This window comes from Molothrus aeneus, chromosome 3 (assembly GCF_037042795.1).
Source record: "Molothrus aeneus isolate 106 chromosome 3, BPBGC_Maene_1.0, whole genome shotgun sequence".
In the NCBI taxonomy this organism is placed as follows: domain Eukaryota; kingdom Metazoa; phylum Chordata; class Aves; order Passeriformes; family Icteridae; genus Molothrus; species Molothrus aeneus.
Window position 1 is genome coordinate 2,617,072 of NC_089648.1, and position 17,145 is coordinate 2,634,216.

Here is a 17,145-nt window from a genome sequence, read left to right on the forward strand (position 1 = left end):
ACAAATTCTAACACAGACCAAACAACGCTCGTGAACTTCCTCTTTACTATCGTGTTACATTACAAAACGGCAACGAAAAGGAAAAAAAAAAAAAAAAAAAGACAAAAGCTAGCTAGTACCAGGAAGTTATAAACTTCCCCCGCTGAAAAAATTCCTTATCTGGTTCCTAATTACACTGAAAATACATAAAGACACGAAGAAAAAAAAACAACCCGAAACTGCTCTCTCCTGCTTCATTGTTGCGACTTTAAAATACGAACGTTTAAAGCACAAGCCCGGCTGTTTCCTCCCCGCGTTGATAGTTAGCACACCTATACATTTATCAGGAGTGAAAGTTCATACCTTGCTAAGTGGGAACAGAACACACACTCATGTTCTGAAAAGCAGTTTTGCCTAGAAATACTATTTTAATTAGTATAGCCAAGTTTCAAATTTAGGGGTTTTTATTTTAACCCTAAGAAAGATACTAGAAAGACGCCTCCCGAAACGATGACAAACTCGGTTTAATTTAGCCTCTAGAAACTTAATTGTGCATTTTGTTGCAATTATTCAGAGCACGATCCCTTATCTGCGTTACTTTCCATTTGTGCAATCACTATTTCTCATTCATTTGCATTCTCACAGCCTAGTTCTGATGGGAGCGGGATCCTGATGATCACGACCCAACCTCCAGCCTGTTGTCTCCGTCCCAGACAGGGACCCGCGCGCTTATTTAACACCTAAACGCTCCCGCCGCACAACTTTAAGACCTAAAAGATCCATTTGAAACGGAACAGCCTCGCAAGACCTCATCCGAAACGCCGGTCCGGCCTCGCAGAGTCAACACCCGCCGCCACCAGCGAGGGCGGGCAGCGCTCGGAGCCCCTCGCCCAGCCCAGCCCAGCCCGGCCCGGCCCCGCCGCTGCTCACCGGCCATGCTGACAGCTCCGCTCCGGCCTCTCGCCGCGGGGCTCCGGCCCGGGCCCGCACACCTCGCAGGGACACTCGCACGGCCGCGGCTGCCGGGCTCGCCGCCCTTTTCAGGGGGAATTTCCCGTGGGGCGGGCGGGCGGACGTGCGCGCTGGGCTGCGGGGCCGCCCCTCGCCCCGCCCCGCGCCGGCGGGCACCGGGGAATCGATCCCCGCGGAACCCGCTCCGGGACGGAGCTCCGCGAGGAGAGCAGGCACAAGGCTGTGCTCCGGTCCTGCCCTGCCCGGCAGCCAGAAGTACGAAGGAAAAGTTCAGCTGCTCTGGTTCCAGAGCAGGGCAGGTATAGCGAGAGCTGTTTCGTTCCGAGGGCATCGCCCCGACACCGCCGCCAGACCAAGCGCTCTCCTTATCCATCTTTTTCTCGGTCGCACGGAGCCCGGTGGTCAGCCCAGGGAAGGGAAAGCTCCAGGCAAGACTGTACTGAAACCTTCCAGCGCCTACCCAAGCCCCCCCATGGGGTTTATAAGACGGACATGGATAGCCTTTACCAAGGCCGGTAGCGACAGGGCAAGGAGGAATGGCTTTAAACTGGCAGAGGGCAGGGTTACGTTAGATACTGATAAGGAATTCTTTACTGTGAGGGTGGTGAGGCAATGGAACAAGCCTAGCCAGAGAAACTGGGGATGCCCCATCCTTGGAAGTGCTCCGGACCAGGCTGGATGGGGCTTGGGGCAGCCTGGTTTCGGGGAAAATGTTCCTGCCCAAAGCAGGGGGTCGGAATGAGACAGGCTTTGAATGCCCCCTTCCAGCCCCCTCTGATTCAATAAGTAAGCTGTATGTACTAGGGACAGACCAAGACTGCAGGTAAGGTAAGAAATAATCACCAACAAGCCCAATCAGTCACAATGATCCACTCTAAATCTACCAAACCTTCGGAGCATCCCAGATCCTGCATCTCACAGCTTGGCCCCCACACAGCGAGGGGAAGCCAAGGAACTGCACACTGGGAACAGCCCCATGTTTGGAGCAGGTGGAGAGGTCAGTAACAAACAAATCTGGGGGCAAATTAAAAAACACCTGAAAAAAGAGGAACACAAAGGGAACAGGAAGGCCACACCTAGCTGTGGTGTCAGACTGCTTAGTTAACAATAAAATTTGATTTTTTTTCTTAAATCTTTAATCTGGGAGTGGAATAAACTGTCCCGTTTATTAGTTAAATCAATTAGTATCCCTGAAAAAGAAAGATTAATAAAACAACAAGAAAAGCCTGAAAGAACACTCAAGTGATGTATAAAACCGATAGATTTTTGCTTTTTTCCCCACTATCCTATTTCTAAAGCTAAGGTTAGAAATGAAGCACAGCTGAAAATGCTGTTCTATAATCTGCAAATTCATACACCAATCCATGTAACTAAGCAGAGAGGCTGCCAAATGCTTATTATTCTTCCTGCTCTGTACTCCATCTCAACAGGACTTTTCTTTATAACCTTAGTTTTGGCTCAACTATCCTCATATTTCCTATAAACAAAAATTATCTTTCTCCACCCCACAAGCAAAATTTTCTTTATTAAAGATTCATGGTTTGTCACATGGTAGGATTGTTGCACCCCTGTCAAACTTATAACTGAAATTGGAGTAGAAGAATCCTAGGGAGAACAGAGGATAATCAAAATGTCTGTGACATTAGCCTTAGATGATTGAAGAGAAGAAAAACTACACTACTCAGATGTTATAATAAAATAATTCTATTGCTGTGGGTTAGTTTCTTGCCAGAAGAATGTAATTTCTTATTTTCTTTCCCACAAAAAAGCCAAAACAAAACAGCACAAAATATATAAACCAGCAATGCCCTAAAAGTGTAAGATATTCAGACTAAATTTTTACATCTTCAGGGATTTCTTGGATTCCCTATGATTGATAATGTACAATAAAGCAGGTCTAATATTTTAAATCAAACTCAGACTTTACCTACACAAGCATATGTGACCACAAAGCACAAACTGACAAAGAGACTACAAATAAAATTGCTCTGCTCTACAACAAAGGCAGCAAATAGGAGAAGTGCACAACCTGAATTCTCTGTGCTAAAAGCCCCATCCAAACAATCAGCTCATCAACACCTTGTGTTAGAAGATACTTCAGTTTTTATATTGATCACCTGCTGGGGGAAGTTTTGTACAAATCTTTATTCACAGGGCTGAACAGCCAGAGAAATGCTCCCAATTTGAGGGCATCCCTGCAGATCACAGGAGTGAGCTGGACAGGATTTTTAAAAGGAAAGGGGTGCAACTCCTGTGGGATAGCTGAAGCTGTAGATGTGAGTTTTGAGTTTAGAATCTCTGATAGTAAAAACTCTGACATCTCAGAAGGAATGAATTTAGTTGCTTCCCTAAATACAGTTTATATACCTGGTTTCCAGCTATGACACTACTGAGTAAACACAGACCAGGGAGACTGTGGCTCAGAACAGAAGTATCCCCTGATTTCTTCAGAAGGAAAGTGTTAGTGTAGGGCACACAATCCAAACTGATGTGAAATTAGGGGCAGTATTCCAGGCAATACAAATACTGTGTTATTACTAAAACATAGTAAACATTCCCTACTTTTCCCCAGCTCTTTTGAACTCTACCTCTTAGGGCTTGCAGGAACAGGCTACTCAAAGATAATCCTTAAGATTGCACGTTTGAAATTGGGGTGGTATCTCACATACACAGCAGGGTCTGTGGAACAAACTGCTCCTTGATATTATTCTAAAGAAAAAATATGAATGGATTGCACTTATAGCATCCCAAAAGCTTTATCTCTCTTTCTTCAAGTGAAAACAATTTGTGATAAACAACCAACCATGTGAAGAATTTAATTGTGTTAAAATCTATCCGCTCCCATCATCAGAATACACAGAGACTAGATTTGGCTCAGGAGGATCCTGAACAAAGTGATTGGAGGAAGGACAGCATGGAAAGGAGATGTTTTCTTGATGGTTTTTCTCTAGCAGTAGCCATAAGCCAATGGCCAGGGAAAAGCACAACAGTGGCACAAAAGGAGCTTTTAGTCTAAGACCAGCAAAGCTGTTTTTATAAAACATTCTATGGAAACCAAGAAGCCTTCCCAAGAAAAAGGCAAAAACCTAAGCAAATGAAGAGGCCTTACTCAAAGTTGTGCAAGCATGAGGATATTCCTCTATTCCTGACTGGCCTGTATGCAACTCTGCTCTGCTGCCATTGGAATCCCTGGCCCGGGGATTATCCCGGGAGAGTGAGGTGAACTAGAGGATTGCACTACAGCTCTGGCAAGAAACCTCGTCAGCAGCTGCCACGAAGTGGAAGAACATGTCATAGCTTTGGGTATATGCAGATCTCTGCAAAAAGCAGGACGGAATTCCCCTCCTGCAGCATTGCATAACAACAGCCAGGTGCTTCACTATTATTTTTGTCAGCTGACTTTGGCTATAGCCAGGGGCCAGATACCAGAATTCTTAGGCCAGTCTGATCCAGTGCTTCACTTCCTGTCTTCCAGTTAAAGCAAATGTTTTAAGATCCCATTTCTCTCCAGTTATCAAGTCCAAAGACAAGTCCTACCCTCCTGCTTTTCACTGGCTGCTGCTCTAGCACATTTAACACCTACATTGCTACAAGGAGTAAAGCTCCCTGTTCTGGCAGGGAGCTTCTCATGGGGCAAGCAAGGCTAGAGTGGAGGGATAAAAAGCCAGCACTAAAACCTTCTGCAGCAGAGCACTGAGTGTTTGACATGGTATTTGCCAAGCCTAGGACAATGGCTCTTCAGTGGTGCTTAGCACAGGCATTGCCCAATGAAGCTGGCTATGACAGGAGAGCAGCACAGGCAAACCATCAAGTCTTTATTTCCTGTTCCCAGCTATCTGACTTCAATCAAAGATAAGGCCCTTGTCACTGGCCTGGTTAAGCAGACACTAAGGTACTTTCAGCATATGGCTCTCCTAATAAGGTGCATCACTAGGAGCAAGAATAGTATTAATAAAATCATTCTCTTCTTTCCTTAAGGAACAAAGTTAAGTGCTGTTTTCTTGTCCACTCTATCTCAAGCCTCACCTACTGCCAGATTAGAAATTTCCACTCCTCTGTGCCTTAAGAAACTTTTTGCTGTTAGAAATATGTTTTTTAATCTCAAAGGCGTCTTACTTAAACACTGTCAGACCTTTTGTGGTTATTGGTCCTGAGGAAGGCTCCAGTGCAGAAGCCATTCTCAAAAACTCATGGCTTCCAGATTAATGATAAACTCAAAGGTTGTTCAAGTCACTCTGCTGGAAGCGTTCCTGTACCATACTTCGAGTTTGTTTGACATTAGAACAATGCTACTGTGCCTCCCTCAAAACAGGGTGGAGAGAAAGGAAATGCTAATAGAGAAAGGTAGGTCTTGTGGATAAGGCACAAGGCTGTGATTCAGGAGACTGGAATTCAGCTCTTGGCAAGTCAGCCTTTCTACTCTTAGGCAAGTTGTTTAATTCTCTAAGCCTCAATTTCCCCAATAAAAATCAGAGAAGATACTTCCTTGCTCCCACACTTCTGCCTTATTCACTCATGATGCAACTTCTTCAGGGGATGACAACTCATTACATGAACGTGCCAAGCACAAAACAATGATAGTTAAATGAGCACTGGGGTAGTGCCAGAAGAAGTGTCCCCCCTGACAGACTCTCTTGTCAGAGAGTGTCCCCTCTCTGTCTCCATCCATATCCAGGTAACTCACTCCTGTGCATTCCCACACTGTTCCAAGCACTCCTTTGGAAACACAGGAGCATGCATAACACTTACCTGGAGGAAACAAGATGATTGGTTTTTTCCTGCTGGCTCAGTTTTTCTGCTGGAGCCAGTTCCATGTGCAGTCAGAAATGAGCTGCCAGCAGGAAGGAATGTGGTGGCACCAAGGCCAGAACAAGTCTCTGGAAGACAAATTTGGGCAGAGGTGCCTGCTTCCTGACAGAGTGCTCACGTCATGGAACTGTAGCACAACACTGTATTTTTAGCCTGAGAAATTGATAAAGCTCCCTGAAATGTCTAATTCACACTCCTTTTCCAGAGTTAGTACTCAGAGCAGAATTTGTCAGACACTTTCTCCCCCAGCCCTCTCAAACGTTTCCTATTCCCTTCTACTCATCCCAGTGCTGTAAACACATACCAGGGTTTGGGAGTTGCATTATTTAACAGAGAAATATTTAAATGTTTGTTGGCAGGCAAAGAAAAAGATGGAGTAGTGTTTTCATTTTCCACTGTGCTACATAGAACACAGCAGTTGATTAGTGACCTCTGAAGTGGTCACTAAACTGCAAACTCCTTCCTTATGCCACAGTCAGGATTTATCTGATGCAGTAGAGCTGTAGGGAGAGGACTTTTAAAAAAGAGATGAGCTCAAGCTGAGCAGAAGGAGCAAAGTCAGCAGAAAACCACCTTTTTCTGCCCAGAATGATTTTTTTTTTTTCAAAATAGATTACCCCCATAAGCCAGATCACTGTGGTTGCTTTCAAAGGAAAGCCACAAAGCACAAGGAGGCAGAAGGAAGGATAGGAATTGTCCCTTTGGCAGCAGCAAGCTGTTACGAGTACTTTAGTTTACAATGAAAACTGCATAAAAATATACAGGCAATGTATGCCTAAAGTAATTCTGCTGCTCCCCAGAACTCCAGCACACACCAGCCAGTCATCGTGCTCTGGGGCCACTACAAAGGATAACAATCAATCATCCAAGTTTTTATTACAGGACTTCCCTTTTTCCTCAGGGCTCACAAGGAGTTTAAGCTTTTTAACATCACCTTGAGCTTCAAGAATCTCAGAAGACTGTATCCTCAGCCAGTAATCAGAATCAATTAGGTTGGAAAAGACCTTTGAGATCAGAATCCAATCTCTGACTGAACATTACCTTGTCCAGCAGACCACGGCAGTGAGTGCCACATGCAGTCCTTCCTTGAGCATCTCCAGGATTGATGAATCCACCACCACCTTCCTCAGAAGGCAAATTCAGTATCTAATCACCCTTTCAGTGAAGAAATTCTTCATAATGCCCAACACAAACACCCCTGGGTGCTGCTTAAGACTGTGTCCTCCTGTCCTATCCCCGGGAGAAGAGCCCGACCCGCACCCGGGCACATTTTCCTTTCAGGGAGCTGCAGAGAGTGACAAGGCCACCTTCAGGAGGTGAGAAAGGTACCTCGTTTCAGTACAGCCCCACCTGATACAGCTCCTCTTAATTGGAAGTCTCACACCTTGATTCTCACCCTCTAGCCCAATGACTCTGTAGTTCTGATTTGAGCAGTTAAAGGATTACACCCAGGAATGACAGAAAGTGACATCATTCTTCAGGCCAAAGGTAAACACATAACACCTTCTGGGACAAGTTTACACATCAAGTCCTCCTACAGATGCAAAGCAAACCTGCCGTTTGTAAATTAGCCATTACACACCTTATCTGGCGCTGCATGAGCCCTTTCTCACAGATTGCCCGGGGCTGTGTGTCACAGGTGCCACCTCAGCATGCAAAGCCTCACTGGCAGCAGCTGGCCACAATAAACCCGGAGTAAGCCACAACCAGGCTGCTCACCCACTGCTGTCTGTGCCTGTGCATCCAGCTTGCTGCCATCCTGCAACAAAATAATTCAGACTTATTAACGAGGCCTGTATCTTAGTAGGGCTACCATTATTAGTGTGAGCTTTCTGAATGACAGGGTTGAAAGCCCTTGATTTCTCACCTAGAACAGTGATGAGTTTTGCTGTTTCATTGTCTTGTTCATTTGGCAGTTGCTACATGACTTGTCAATTTTGCTTTTAGGACATCTGGGGAAAGTGTGACGTCGCTTTTCTAATCAATGTTGTGGTTAACCTCTCATACAACAACGAGTTTGATAAATACTCATTCACCTGCACAGGATTTTCACTTGTGAGCCTTAATATTGTCAAAAACAGATCAAATCCAAACAACAGCCTCTGGGTTTTCAATCTGAAATACTGAGCCTTAGATATAGTAAATGTGTCAGGCACCATGAGACTCAGAACAGTTTCAGATGCCTGAAAAAAACACTCCATGTACCTTACTTGTGTGCAAGTAAAGAATACACATATCAATCTGATTTTTTTTAATTAAAAAGAACAACAAGCCAAGAAGAAGATTACTTCTTCAAGAGACCACTTGTGCAATACAAATCAAAAAAAAAAAAGGAACTGAACTGATTTTTTGCTCTGTGCAGTGGAAATAACAGCTCTAGACACAGCCTGTTGAATGGAAACACAACAGACACCACAAGCTGCTTCTGGCAAGTACGTGCAAGAACCAGAGGAAGGAGAAGGCCTAACCCAAGAAAGAGCTGACAGAGAGCAGCCAGTGGCCAAAAGGATTAATTAGGACAAGGGCCAGAGTTTAATGAAGGTTAATGTCATATATAAAGCTGAATATGAAGAAAAGGCAACTGCTTCATGGAAAGGTTTCTTAACAGGCAGATGTAAAAAAGACAAATTATTAAAGTCAAGGATGTCTCAGCTCCACTTCTGATCAGTCTCCAACGAGACCCTGGGCTGCAGGTCAAATCAGCAGTGCTGGAACTCAGCCTGCTCAGTTCTCTGTTCCCAAAGGCTGAGACAGGTACCTGCCACCTAAATCTTTCATTGCACCAGACCCAGGGATTCTAAGATAAACATTACAGGCACCAGTATCAAAAGAGTAGAAAGTAAGGAATGGAGGGCATTTGGAATAAAATCTGTGATTACAGCTTCACTGGCTTGACTCCTGCTTGTCACAGCAGCTTGTCCCTTCAGGGCCTTGATGCCATTGTCTCAGGGATGGTGAGTAACACCCTCGGCTTTGTGGTGTCTCAATAAAATGTCCCCTCGTGGTGACAAATTTCCTCACTGGGCACACAAATCCTGCTACCCCCCACTGCTCCTGTAGTCCTGGCCTAGTGCTTCTCCCAGAACAACAGGGTCAAGATTTACATGTGCAAAGCCCAGAGCTTTAGTCTCTGTGCACTATCTCCAGATCTCATCTCCAAGAAAAGGAGCCAAAGAGAGCTGACTGTGCCTTTTCCTGAGTTCCCATTAAAAGAAAACCTGCATAAGTAACCATCTGCGTAACTGAAATTCAACTGAGACCGATGTTCCCACTGAATTTGAAAAGCAGTTCTGTCCATATACGTAATCATTTGCTTAAAAAAAAAAAAGATAAAACACCAAATCTATAGGTCTAAAGAAGTTAGTTACTTTTTAAAAAGAAAACGGCTCTTTCAGTTTTTCTTACCATCTTCTCTTACCCTGTAAAAGCAAAATCCTGAGAGTTAACCAATCCAGATTTCACACCACTTCAAAGTTTTAGAGATAGAAACCAAATCTATTCCCAAAGGCATGGATGCTGTAGAGAAGTGAATTCTGTAGCTGGCTGATTCCAGGAGATTCAGACATGGTAATAGCAGAGACACTTGCCTAAAGTAAAACTGGCTACCACACTTAATTAGTATTCATTATGCTCCACCCCCCCATAAACAGCCTGCAGAGAGACTGGTGCAATTGTGAGATTGGTGGGGAGACCTGATTCACATCTGGATACTTTCACTGCCCCAAGTCTTTCAAACTTACCTGACCCACCAAGTGAGACTATGGCTCCCAGGAAAAAGCTGCTGCCAGCAAGGAAAGCTTTAATTCCACCTTTCCTTAACTTCTCCTTTTATTCCAGCTTTCTTTTCCCCAGTGCTAGACACTTCTGAGATTCAGCTGGAGAGGGCACTGGGCCATCTTGTCTTGATTGTGCTTTTGCCAAGAAAGGTTGAACAGGATGATCTTGGGGTTCCTTTCCAAGACAGCATTCCATTCCATGACAGATGCTGTCTTGGCAATTGCTGGTGCTACCCTTTTTCACCATTTTCACCTGTTTATTTTGAAACTGCAAGGGCTTTGGAACAAACTGGGGAGGGATCTTTCATCCTGCCTCCACAGCACAGCAGGGTGGTCTAAGGCTACAGCTCCTTGGCTGCACAGCAACCCAACCCTCACATGGGATGCACTGATTTATTTTTGGGGCTCCTCAGCTCTCTTATGCTACTGCTCCTAATTCTCTTTGCCCAACAGTGGGCAACGCCTGTGCTCTTGGGGTGCAAAAACCCCATTAGGAAACAGATCTGAAATAATGACATTAATTCAAAAATCCACGTTGTTTAGCTGCTGGATTTTTTTTAAACTAGAATTTATCTTCCTTTTACATATCTTAATTATAGATGTTATTGTTTCTGCCTCCTGAATATGCATCTTTAAGTTTCAATGTCAACATAAATACTGGTACAGCTATGCAATTACAGCACTTTTGCTTCTGCAAATATTCCCATGACCTACATCACAAAAACTCTGGCAGGTGACCCAGTTACTACAGACTTGGTCAGTTCAGGACTTCACACTTGCAACACGGTTAAAACCTTATTTGCAAAACAGCGCTGCTGTAACTGGTCAAGTGGAAACCATGTGACCTGACATGTTTTTAATTGCACTGCAGACAGAACTTTTAATTTACATAGCCTAGGACTAGCATATACTTCTGTTCTGATGCCAGAGGACACCAGAAATGTAGGAAGTTAAAAAAAATCAAGGCAGCCACTTGGATAATTTACTCAGACAATTACTGTCTCATCATTACCATCCCTGCTTAGAAGAATGTTTACCAATGCCCCTAGAAGAAGAATGGAAAAATAAAATTAAATATATAGCTGAATGGAACCACAGAATAAATTACATTTAGCAGAGCAATTACAGTTTCTCCCAGACTATATGCATTATGAACAGGCCTATATTTGTGTGGTCAACAACCCTGCCTCATAGACACCCCTGTAATTAATTTGAAATAACAAAAACCAGGGATAAATAAACATGGTGTTGTTTTTGCTCCCTTTACCAGTGTTTGGCTCCTTACCTACATACAGGCAGTCCATTCACTGCAGCTGATGAAGCAGAAATCTCCAGCCAGGAAAGAAGAGAAGGACTCAAATGTGCTGGGGATGAAGGTGGCAGCAAGAACCTCCTAAAATGATAAAACCCCAATTGACTGTGGTTTATAAAAACAATACAAGCAATACATAGCAAAGCAGCTACTGTTTAATTATAGTTACTAAAGGGTTTTTTTTTTCCCCTCTCTTTAACAGCCATTTTATGCTCTAGCAACCCCGTCCACTTCTCTTTTGCAATATCCTCCCCTTCACAAGCCTCTAACCCACCATGCTTTCAGCTTTTGCAAAAGTCACTGGCTGTCTTCCAACCCAGAGCTCCCCACCACCACATGCACAGCAGTGCTCTAGGAACAGATGTTCAGTGTCTTCATAAACTCCTGGCCTGGGCTCAGGAAGATGGAGGGCAGCCACAGCTCTCTGAGGTTCCCTTTACAAGAGAAGCTCCATCTTGGCTCATAACATGCTCAAGCAGACACTGCCCAACGGCATATTTGGGAATTTCAGAGAATTCACACTCCTAGAGCTGGAAGAGGGAAGGGGTGTGTCAACTTCTCTCAACTAAGTGTTTTCCCAGCTTTATTTGGGGGGCTTTAAGAAACTTATGAAGCAATAGCACATTCTTGGTGCTCATTGTGCATGTTCACTGCACTGGACAAGTTTGATTCCAGGAATAAGTTTATTAAATTTGGGGTCAGGCAATAACACAATCTCAGTTAAGAGTCAAGAACCCAATCACGCACCTCACTTTCAGACAATGCTTCCACTTAACTTGACTGGAATTTTGAGTGATAGAAGTCCATGGCCCTAAAAACAGAACATTCCTGTAAGTATTGAGGTATTGTGAGGGAGATGGATTCCAAAAACTTGCTGTGAACTCTGCCAGTCTTTCAGAAAGATATAGCAGTATACCAGTTCACACATGTAACATTAATCATGTTTTTAAATAAATATGTACCCTTGGCATCCATTCCTTTTCTAGAGATACTCCTTAGAAAATAAGTCACCCTATATTTTTTTTTTTACAATTTTACTATCAAGAACAATTGAGATTCTTCCTTACCACTCTCACTCACCCCCACAATATTAGGACATAAAAACTTACCCATGAGTACTTAATAAGGTGTTAGTTTGCATCTGGCAGTCCTGTGGCACTGTGGGTTGTGCTAAAATTCTTAGTGAGACTTTTTTTATGGAGAAACGAAAATAAGCAGGAAACAAATTTGTGATTTTTTGAATTGTTGTTGTTAGGAAGATAGTCTGAAAGGAAAAGTTGTTTAATTTGCAAGCTTATAAAAAAAGCAACAAGAAAGAATAGTGGGCTATCATGTAAATAGTGGGTTAAAAATCAATAGCTGGTGTCAGTAGTCTCTAGAAGTACCGAACCCTTAAAGCAGTCCTTAGGCAGATAGAGTAACTTGTGTACTGGGAATCCCCACTGTGGGCATAGACAGCCTGACTAAAGAAAAAGGGTCTCACATTCAGGGAACTTGGCTTCAGTTTCTGGTCTTAGCCATAAAATTTCTGTCTGGCCCTTCATAAATGGTTAATCTCTACACCTTAGGTTCATCTGTTAAAGCAGAAGGAAAGCCTTGGGAAAAAATGCACGATACTTAATTCCAAAACAATAATAAGGAACTTCTGGTGGGCACTCTGTCCAATTATTTTGGGTAAGAAGTCATCTTAGACATTGGTGTTAGTGGTATCCATTACTTAACAGACAGATTATCCCATGTTTGTCAACAAAACATCTTAAGAAGTAGTTGAAAACCAAAACAAGCTAAGCTAAAGAAACAGTGACTGAGAACAGAATGAAGTTCTCATACAAGCAGGAGCTGATGAAATATTGTGGTGTTGCTTAGAAGTCACTGAGACTGGTTAGTTTCTATTCTCTAGCCTTAAACTTTTCTGAGTAATGGCTTTGCTTTTGTTTGACGTTTTTAGACCTTTGCACGAGAACAGACAAAAGTGCAGCAGGGTTTCCCCACTGACATCACAGCCACTGAAATCAGGGGTGACCTTTAAGGTTGAACACAAGACTCGTGTTTGAACATACAAACCTCTGCTGGAGCTCCACAGCTGGGCTGCTGGACAATCCACCTCAGCTTACTTGTTACTGAAAGGTGAACCCAAACCAACTTTAAATAGCCAGAGTCTAGAGAAAAATGAGATATTACCTTGACTGAATTTTCCCTATTTGAAGTCACAACATGTATGAATGGGAGAGAAAATTAACATGCTGCTGCTGACTCATTTCTGGAAGAGGAATAGTATTTAGTAAACTGATTGATAACTTTACAGGCATGTACCGAACATTTACCCTGAATTACAGCAGAGTGAACATCTCTGTACTTGCACAATTTACCATTTAGTGTAAGGCAGGATTTATTTAGTGGGTGAACAGAGGAACAGAAACAGGGGATTCCCTGGCCTTTTCATCGCTAGTACTTCACTGCTTGCAACACGGTCATTTTCCTCAAAATACAATTCCCAGGGGCATATTTTTATCTCATTTGGTTGTAACTAAATTACTGCAAGCAATCACTCTACAGAAGATACTGTTTCCATGATTTTCCAGTGGTTCATGATTTGGCAAATTTGGTAAATGCTTTGAACAAAAGCGATACCAGGTTTCTTTACAGACCCTCCCAACATGTTATCCTGAATAGCAAGTAACATACAGAATCAATTAAAGACCTGTAAAAACATTCAGAATGAGTGGAGAAAATTAACATATCCTGTACCATCTAGGCAAAACCAAAAGTGAATGTAATGACCAGCTCCAAGTCACGCAAGAAACAGAGACTTTACTTTCAGAAATACAATTCAGAGCCAGCACCAGCTTTCAGTTTCCTGACAGCCTAATGCCTGTTTCATTTGAGAGAGCAGAAAATGCAGAACTGTAAAATAGCTGGTATTTCTCTGGCTTAGTTATTAGAAATCTCTGTTGGATTGCTCATTATGACAGGTTTCTGCCTTTCTGCTTAAGGCTGTACATATTAAAATGAAAATTCAGTATCAAATAAATAAAAAGAGGAAAAACAATCTAACAAAAATCACAACAAACATCGTTCCAAAGCAGTGCTGAAGGCATTTAGCCAAGAATTACACATCAGTGATTCACAAAACCTCAGCTTTTCTTCCTTGCATGCATGCACTCAAGAGGAGGTGGTATAACCTTCTGTTCTGGCCAAGTGACCACACTGGAAAAACAGAGCAGAATTAAAACTGCAGGGATAACAGAAATTCTAGCATGTTCTAGCTTTAGTACCTACTTGCTACAGCCTCTTATTTTTATCAATTATCATCAACACACATTGTTGGTTATGGCTAGTCAACACTTCCTAGTTTAAGGCCACATTTTCAGTCACTCCCAGTTTGCCAACACCTTTTCTTCACATGATCACACACACTGCCCCTTTACACGATTTTTTAGGAAAAACAGAACAAATATGACTCAGTCATTTTTCTACGAATGACCATGGGGAACATATACTTTAACTATATTCAAAGAATCCTTAAACTTTTAAGAAACTCCTTTGCATTTCAGAAACAAGGACATGAAATTTAGTGAGGAAGCTGTACTGGTGTCATTACTGGGATTTTTTGCTCTTCCTTGGAAAAGATTGACTTTGCATGTTTGCCAGACTTGCTTTTAGTAGCCAAAATTTTAGCTTTCTGTCCACTGCACAGACATGCAGAGAGTGAGGTGGATGGTGCCCACAGCAGGCAGCTGATTGCCAGGCTGCCACAGGCTGAAACTGAAACAGGGCAGGTTATTTCTCCTCTAGTTTCAGGACTCACGGCAGTTTTACTCATCACTACCAAATAATGATTACCCAGTTCAAATTCAGAAAGAGGGACTCAGGTGCAAGAGGGAAATGGGAATCATCAGAGAGAAAAGGAAAACAGGCAAGAAGAGTCTGAGATCAGAAGGAATGAAAAAAAGATGAGGTGTGAATAAGAAACAAGGTTGGGAGAAGACAGCAGGAGGATTCAGAAGATTCCTTTTTCCCAGGAAAGAGGAACTGCTCAAGGATGAGCAGTCCATATCAATTTCTTGAAGGTCAGACAGCTGAGACTTTAACAGGCTGTATTTTCCAGAATAAGAGAAAAATCAGTCCCCCAGGCTACTGCTTTGTCAAGATCCTCCCACAGTAACACCCAAGGTCCAACAGCCTGGAGCCCTGAGCCCTTGGGCCACGCTCAGGGGCCGGTACCCCAGGGGAGATGATGGATGGAGAAACCCTCATCCATCCCTGGGACAGTCCATGGAGGCAGCAAGGAGTGCAGGGTGGACGCCGCCCCCGGGCGCTCAGGGCAAGGCAGGCACATCGGGGGGGGCTGTGGTGTCCCCGCAGCCGGTGGCAGCGGCAGCCCAGGGCAGCAGTGACGCTCCGCGGTGGCCACACGCGGCACTGTCACCGCACACGCAGGCCCGGGGCAGGAAACAGCCCGGGCGTGGGACGGGCACGGGAAAGGACACAGCGGGCAGGCAGCGCCCAGAGCCAGCCCCCGGAGCGGGCACGGCTCCCCTGCGAGCCGGGAAAGGACACAGGGGGGCAGCAGGCAGCCCCCAGAGCCAGCGCCGGGACGGGCACGGGTCCCCTGCGAGCCGGGAAAGGACACAGCCCCCGGGACGGGCAGGGAGGGAGAAGGCAGCAGCCGGCTGGGCTGGGCTGGGCGTGAGCCCCTCGCCTGCAGCCTCCGAGCACGGCTCTTCATTTACTGGAATAATGCACAGGATCACACTCTTTATAAGAAACGTGATGAGGTAATTGCTAAAATACAGCCAGGAGTTTTTGCTGGTCTTTTTAGGCTCAGCAGCTTATGTCACTCAGTGTTACATAAGACAGGGTTAGTAAGCCCCCTCTCTCCCACAACCAAGTTGAACAAATTTCAAGATACCTTTTTTCCTCTTTGCTTTTTCCTCCTTAAGGCAAAAAGTAAGCACTTTCTCTCACTTCCTACAGGAAAATCAATTGCTACAGCCAAAATGTAGGTGACTTCACATTAACTGCTTCTTTGCTTGTACCTAGCAAGTAAAACCACAGATGTTAACTCCTGCAAGGCAACTTCTTGCTCAAAGTTACTGACCAGAGACAATTTCAGCGCAGAGCTGCTCCTCTTGGAAGAGACTGAGATGAGGGACCCATGCTCAAGCCAGACACCCAGCAACCAGCTAAGAAAGCAGAGAGAAAAGAACAACGTTTGGAGGAAGTCTGAGAGCAAAGAGCTTCCCTCAGGCAGGAGTAACTTCCCTTCCAATCACTTCAACAGAGGAGAACACCCAAGTTGAGTAAGTTTGAACTTTATTTACAAACAGCTGAATTCTAATCTCAGGGTCCTGGGGCAGCATCGAACTTCTGCAGCATCCAGGGAAACTCCAGAACACTGACGTCACTTAACATCACACTTGACATCCTTATATGTCAAGACACATTAAGATAAGACGTGTAATTCACCAATGGATCAAGTCTGAGAAACAAGTAACCTAAATTCTTCCTGAATGCTCTTCTCAAAACCCTGAACATTCTTCTTAAAACCCTAAGAGTGAGGAAGAAAATAAAAAAAAATTCATAAAGAGCAATTGGAAGATTAACCACAAAGCAAGAGCAAAATAAAATGATCTAAAGGTGTAAAGGTGTATCCATAGCTAGGTTACTTTAGTTTGAGAAAAGTTGCATAAGTGCATGTGCTGACATAGAGCCTATGGGAAAATGATCCCTTAAACAGTCTTGGAACACTCATGTGGAAGACTTTAAAAGCATGGAATATTACAGGACTGTAGTCTACTACAAAACACTTCCCATATTCCTTTTGCTGTTTATCTTATCACCTACTTCAGCTTTAGTTACCTCAGATTCATGATGGATCTGTGTTTACACAGGTGCTGAAGCTGTAGACCTACTGTAACTGGTACACAGAAGTGACAATGTTTGAGTGCCGCTGGTTTAGAACAGGTCACAAAAAGGAGGCAACCATTTTATAAACCCAAGGTGTAGTTCTGCTGAAAGCCACTTAAGTAACAGCGGTACTGTTTGATAATTTTAACCTAAATCAAAGCCTTGCAGTCTAAGCTTTGGGGGTTTTGGAGGGTAGAAGGAAGAATAAGGCCTAAAACTCACTAAGGTCAATTTCTAAGGGATAAATTGCACTTGAAGCAAGCTGGAAACCAGAGAATAAGGGAAAAAAACCAAGTAGATTGTGATAAATGTAGCCATGCTTTCCCCAAGGGTTTGGGATACTAGCAGCAGAGGGAATGCTAAGGAGTTAAGACATGACAAGATAGA

General features: G+C 43.8%; 1 protein-coding gene across 1 annotated transcript in view; it reads right to left on the reverse strand.

The window, feature by feature from the left end:
- REL (REL proto-oncogene, NF-kB subunit) overlaps positions 1 to 998 on the reverse strand; it is a 29,064-nt gene extending 28,066 nt beyond the window's left edge. Inside the window, exon 1 of the mRNA XM_066546032.1 lies at positions 910 to 998. Coding sequence (XP_066402129.1) covers positions 910 to 916 — 7 coding nt within the window. The 5' untranslated portion in view covers positions 917 to 998. The remainder of the gene's footprint in view (positions 1 to 909) is intronic.
- Positions 999 to 17,145: the final 16,147 nt, after the last annotated feature.